Source organism: Coptis chinensis, chromosome 7 (assembly GCF_015680905.1).
Source record: "Coptis chinensis isolate HL-2020 chromosome 7, ASM1568090v1, whole genome shotgun sequence".
In the NCBI taxonomy this organism is placed as follows: Eukaryota; Viridiplantae; Streptophyta; class Magnoliopsida; order Ranunculales; family Ranunculaceae; genus Coptis; species Coptis chinensis.
Window position 1 is genome coordinate 34,283,958 of NC_141462.1, and position 6,593 is coordinate 34,290,550.

Genomic DNA, 6,593 nt, shown 5'->3' on the forward strand with positions numbered 1-6,593 from the left:
TGGAGACACGGTTCCACCATCTATAATATTGATAAGCAGTCTGCTCAACAACAAAAGAAGACGCATCTGGCCAAGGACCACCACTGGCATGAACTTCATGAACTTGAATTCTACTCCACGACTTTGCATCACTAACATCTGGCATGGGAGCACATGGAACTCCATAACGTCCAAATCATCGCCTCCAACATCCGCCGCCCGCGACCAAACCCGATCCGCGTCGCGGTAAAAACAACTCTGTGATGTGACAACACACAAGCATGTTATGCAATTTGGATCGTCAAAGGCGATGAACAAACGCCAAGGTCTCCACTCGATAGATGACAATGATCTAATATCAATTTGAGCACGAGCCATACATATATTATTCCTAATATGCCCTCTCGCTTCGAGTCAAGTGGCCCCCGACCAACTAGCAAATCTAGGGCGGCGTATCGGCAAATCATGTCTATGTTAGGACAAAGACATCGAAAAGTACTCATAAAACCAAATCTCTAAAAGTCCCGTGAATCCGCAATCGAGGGACTTCTACTTTCGAATGTCTTTGAAGCTTTATCTAACGCCGATATCAATGTGGCATATCTTGAGCTACCCGGTCATAATCCATCATAGTATGCAAATCGGATACATAAGCATAATATCCCAAATGCATCGCATCAGAATGACCATTGGAAAACAAAACATGCCCAATAAAAACATCAAAAAGCCTTAACATCTTGATCAACACTCTCACTACCCTAGAAACGATCAAAGCTAACTCCGCTCGTGTATCGGGGATGCAATAGGGTTCCATATATCGCGATCTTAATATGAGATAGCTTAATCCCGGAAAAATCATAAACATCCGCGACCCAAACGAGGAAAACTTCATAAGCATACTATCCATATTCTCATAATGTGTATGAAAAGGTATCGGTTGGCCTATACCGATACTCAACCCAGAAATCATAGTGAAGTCTAGTGATGTGAACTCTAACTCCGCACAAGAAAAATGAAATGTATGAGTTCTACTCCACCATCTTTCTACTAAAGCTATGATCAGCGCCTTGCCGGCGACCTTCTCATAATCCGTATCAATCGAAATACCCAAAGGTGTATACAAAATACTATCTCTAATATATACAAACTCATCCAAATTCCTAATAACCTTCCACCACTCTCTAACACCAAGTAAAGGCGATCTAACTCGGTAGTCAACAACATGTTGATATTATAAAAAAAAAAAATGCGTATAAGATAAATAATTAATTGGTCCAACTCAACTAATTAATATTCAAAATATTTAATCAAAACTAATTAATTACCTGAGTATTAGCCACTGCACTCGACACGTGTTTTGTATCACGTGTAGAAGACACAACTTCCATATCAAGTGCTTCTCCAGGTGTAAATTGCCAATCGAAATCGTTTATCTGATACTCCAGTACGTACGGATGTCTATCAGTCGGCGCGACATCCTCGGGTTCTTCTCCCCCACTGTCTTCTCCCCCATCACCAATGTCATGTGTGTACTGCCAATTATCATCATCGAAAGGTTCAAAGGGATCCATATAAAATTTCAAGAGTTTAGGTAGGTTTTTGTTTTTGTTTTTTTTTTAACTAAGGAGAGGGTTTTATGATTGTGAGAAGAGGTGAAAATGACTGAACCGCGCGGCTTTGGAGCTGCTTATATAGAAGTAGCACGCGGTGTTCTGAACACCGCTAGCGGTTTTAACAAAACGCTGTGGGCTTGGGCTTTGTCGGTTGGGAACCCGATTGAAGCGGTTTTAGCAAAACCGCATAGTTGCTTGGTGTTTTTTTGATGTTACTCCTGAAGTTGCTTGGTTTTTTTTTGTTCAAAATTTTAGTGTTTTTTTGGTTGCACTGCTAAAGATGTTCTAAGGCTGAGTCCAATGGCTCCCTATCCCTTTAAAAGTAGAGCTAAAGTCAATAGATTTTACTTCTCATTAATTTTTTCATTAATTTTTTCTTATATCTATTTTACTTCTGAGGGATTAAAATAGAGATATATAAATCATATACATGAAAAATAATAATAGAGTAAAATATGTTGACTTTAAATTTTTATTTGACTTTAAATTTCCTACTTTATTGATTTTAACACTATTTTTAAAGGAATAGAGAGCCATTGGACTCAGCCTAAGTACCTACATCGCAAAGACAAACACCGAGCCCACCTTCCTATGTTCGATAAAACCCCACTGACCCATGGCCGTAGTCCATACCATTATACCAACCAATTTAGGCATTCAGCCGTAGTCATTTAGGTTTAGCAAATTAGCAGGGGAAATTGTTGAGGACTTAATTAAGGCCAAATAATGAAACTTCGGTCCAATTCTCAAATCCATGTAGGCCAGGCTTATGAGAGTCGGGCCTGGGCTGAACGCTGAAGCCGATTTTGACACCCCTAAAAACGGAACACTATCCGCTGCAAAACATTGACTTTTCTGAATACCACACCATTAACTGCACAACTGTAGTTGCTAACAAAGCCTGATTTGAGTCATTCCCCACATCAACAACGGCCATCTAAAAAAAGAAGCCATGGCAGACGAAACATCAGAAAGTCGAAACAATGCTAGATTAGCAATCTTAGAACTAGCCAACATGATAAGTGTACCCATGTCACTCAACGCAATCATACGTCTCAATGTTCCTGATGCCATCTGGCAATCAGGTTCCAACACTCCACTCACCCCATCCCAAATCTTAACACGTGTTAACAAACCCACTGCTGATTCAGAAAATCTCCAACGCATTCTCCGTATGCTAACTAGCTACAACGTCTTCACAGAGCATGTGATCAACAACGAAAGAAAGTACTCGTTAACTGATGTTGGTCAAACGTTGGTGACTGATCAAGAAGGTTTATCATATGCGCCGTACGTACTACAACATCATCAAGATGAGTTGGTTAAATCTTGGCCGTTTTTGCATGAAGCTGTGTTGGATCCAACGGTGGAACCATTTGTGAAAGCAAATGGTGAATCTGCTTATGGATATTATGGTGAGAATAATGAAATGAATGAGTTGATGCAAAAAGCTATGTCGGGTGTATCTGTGCCGTTCATGAAAGCTATTTTGGATGGGTATGATGGGTTTAAAGGCGTTAGTAAGTTAGTTGATGTAGGTGGCAGTGCAGGTGATTGTTTGAGGATGATTTTACTTAAATATCCTCATGTACTTGAAGGGATTAATTTCGACTTGCCAGAAGTAGTGGCGAAGGCACCAAAGATCACAGGTCAGTCAGAACTGAGAAGAGTGTTTTGGTCATTTTTTAGTGTAGCGCTGAATAGTGATAGAAATGGACGTGTTTGTTTTTTGTTTTTGGAAAATGTAGGTGTGACGCACGTGGGTGGGAATATGTTTGAAGAGATTCCAAAGGGTGACACTGTCTTCATGAAGGTAGAGTGATAACTATGGATTTTTTCTGTGTCTTTAAATCTTTAGATACTGCCCCACCTGATTTGCATAAATGGTTTTATTGGAGAAATGGTCTAATATTTTGAATTGGTCACTGTTTCATGCAGCCCCTCTTTTATCCACGCTCTAGAGGACTACATCACACTAATTTAATTATCTAGATGGTCCCCTCATTTTTCTGTGACTCAAAAAAAGATTGGACAAGGGGATTTATTAGAAAAATTTATAATCCCATATCGGGTGCCTAAAGCTTTGTGTTCAAATATATAAAGCTTGGGGCCTCTCCATTTATCCCCAATTGGTTTGGTTTTAAGTTGGATGCCCATCTTTTAATAATTGGGGAGGTGCAGGAGACATCAAAAACCAAGTTGTACAATGGCATGGCATTTCAATTTACGGCCCATAATTGGTTCACTTGAATTTGGTTTTATCCTTGACATGTTCAGTTGTTAGTATTTGTGATATTTGCTACTACATCTCATTATTTCCCTAATCCGAAATAGTAAAAATCTGAGATGGCTTATGTGAGTTCTGGAGGTTGTGATTTAAGTACTAGTGCAGAGTTCATGGTGCTAGTGGATCTACTCGTCAATAGTGCAAAATTACTCCAAGAGAGAGTATGATTGTGACAATCTCTATTTTGTATACTCTCATCGGTTCAAACAAGTTTAACATATTGAGAAAGGGCAATGTGAGTGTAATTTTAGTAGTAGTACAGTAGTGTACTAAGTACTGCAGTAGAATAAGCAATCGAGCAGTTGTAGCAGCAAATATCACAAACACTAACAATTGGACATGTGTATCATAATCAAGGATGACGTGGATATTAGGTGGCTGTCCCTGCCACATGTCAATCCACATAGACATGACTTGACAATCTTGATCACATGCGCTTGGCCGCTTGCCAAGCCACCTAAAGACCACATGTCATGCCATCGAGGCACCACTTGGCAGTCCATCTAGGCGCCACATGGAGTTGCCATGTCATACTACTATGGATTGACTTGATGGAAGCTTAAGGAAAAGAAATGAAAAATGAGTGATCAGAAAAAGCGTAGTCAGGTAACGACTACTCACCAGTTTTAAGTATGCTATTGTACATCTTTTTACATGTCCACTTCTTCTTTATCTCTTCAAACCTGTAACAACATATCATAAGTTTATTACCTTCAGAATTATTCCACTCACAAGTTTTAAGTCTTCGAAGCACAACCATAAATAGGAAAGGGTAGAGCTAAATTACCTTGGTTAATTTTGTCTCTACGGGAACCCCATAATAAAAGTATGAAATATCCGTTCCAAACAATTATGAGAGGTAAAAGTGAAAGTTCGCATCTATATATATGAGATGAATTTTTGTGTAGATGCTATCTATGATTAGTAGATCATATCCACAAATTATTAGCCCTTAACTCATTTTGTAGGGGGGTGGTATAAACTATGGTATAAAAAGTGTGGTAAACGGAACCTGCTCGTATATATATAAAAAGTTTTGTAAGCATGTTCTAATGTTAGACTTCTTTGAATAAGCTGAATTTTTGTGAGCATGTTCTCCATGGTAGAGAGATTATATCTACAAAAAATCAGCCCTTAATTCAACTTTTAAGTCCATGATTTTGCTTGGATTAATTTACAATGTGGCTATAATGTGCGCATAAGAATGTGCCTCTATCCCTCCCCTATATATATATATATATATATATATACACACCATGTGCTTTGTATACCAATCTAATACGTGATAGTGTCTTGTTTAGGAATTTATAAAAAATTTCTTTTTTCCTATTTTTGTGGCAACATTTGTAGAGAGTTTGGAATCCTCGACCTGGCCTCTTGATTTTAGAGACCCTTACTTAGTCATCATCATTTTTCTTACCAGAAGTAAGTCGTCCCATAAATTTTCACATGAATTTCTAAAATATGGACGACGTTTTAGTCTAACTGATGATGCATGCACATTAGGGGAATATTAGGGACAATACCTTTGCATAGATACTCCTTTGAGACTGGAAAGCTTTGTTAGTTGCACTTTTATTTGTGAAAGTTCTCCAAATCATATTGTTCTTTTTTAGATAGTTTCTCTTCAGAAAGTATATATTGGAAATTTCTGTCATAAAAAATGTATATATTTCAGATATACTATCTTGTGATGGTTTAATCCCTTGTATGAAACCAGCATATGTTATAGACTGCGTTACTCCTTGATTTTAGGTCCTTTATACACTAGACTACTGTCTACAGGTGCCAGTGACATACGACCAGCCGGTGAATTTTTGGACCTCAATATGTGTCTAAAATTCCTAATTGAATGTATTGGTTTAATAATATATATCATTTTGTTCCTTTTCTTTTCCTTTTTGTTTTCTTTTTGGTTGATAAATAATGATGTATTAATGACTCGTGTTGTTTGTATACTCTACACTAGTGGATTTTGACGACCTGGACGGATGACGAATGCAAAGTCATCATGAAGAACTGTTACGAGGCACTACCAAAAGGAGGGAAACTTATAGCCTGTGAGCCAGTGCTGCCTCATGAGTCAGACAACAGCCATAGGACGCGGGCTCTTCTCGAAGGTGATATCTTTGTAATGACTATCTATAGGGCTAAAGGGAAGCATCGAACAGAGGAAGAATTTCGACAACTTGGTTTGTCAACGGGGTTCACCAATTTTCGAGCTATTTATATTGACCATTTTTACACTGTTTTAGAATTCCTGAAATAATATGATCAAAGGCTCAAGACCATGCGAAGTCCCCTGTGGTTTTCAGTCAGTTTACCTGATGATGTTTGGTATGGAAAGAATTTCTTTTTTTTGTCAAGCAAAAATAAGGTATGTGATTTTATATTAGGGACACGTTATTGTTTTGTAGCACAATGAAATAAAAGGATCTTCCCATCTTTGTCTTCATGCACGCATGATTTATCCGGCAAATCTAAGCAATAATACAATGATGTTAGCCGACTCTACTGACAGACCTGAGTTACATATCATATCAGGAAACAAATTTTACCCACATCAGTAAGTGGTTTGTGCGTGAATGAGACTGATGTACATAGCAAAAAACGAAATATGTGTCCAGCACTTCCAAAGAATTTTGCAAGCTCCCAACATTATCCTATTCGTTAGTCAATCAGATGATCGCTTAGAGTGTTCAGCCAACGCAGTT

The 6,593-nt window shown here is 38.3% G+C and overlaps 1 protein-coding gene across 1 annotated transcript; it reads left to right on the forward strand.

Moving 5' to 3' along the window:
- Window positions 1-2,291: 2,291 nt before the first annotated feature.
- LOC147487220 (O-methyltransferase family protein) lies at window positions 2,292-6,324 on the forward strand. Its single transcript, XM_086571465.1, has 3 exons — window positions 2,292-3,241; window positions 3,341-3,405; window positions 5,849-6,324. The coding sequence occupies exons 1-3, from the start codon at window positions 2,545-2,547 to the stop codon at window positions 6,146-6,148; spliced, it is 1,062 nt and encodes a 353-aa protein (XP_086427591.1). The 5' UTR covers window positions 2,292-2,544; the 3' UTR covers window positions 6,149-6,324.
- The last annotated feature ends 269 nt before the right edge of the window (window positions 6,325-6,593 follow it).

Excerpts from the sequence above, each read along its gene's own strand:
- LOC147487220 (XM_086571465.1), top strand. The coding sequence starts at position 2,545 with ATGGCAGACGAAACATCAGAAAGTCGAAACAATGCTAGATTAGCAATC. Across the intron at positions 3,242-3,340 it reads GAAGGCACCAAAGATCACAG|GTGTGACGCACGTGGGTGGG; the intron begins GTCAGTCAGAAC and ends TGGAAAATGTAG. Across the intron at positions 3,406-5,848 it reads GTGACACTGTCTTCATGAAG|TGGATTTTGACGACCTGGAC; the intron begins GTAGAGTGATAA and ends ACTCTACACTAG.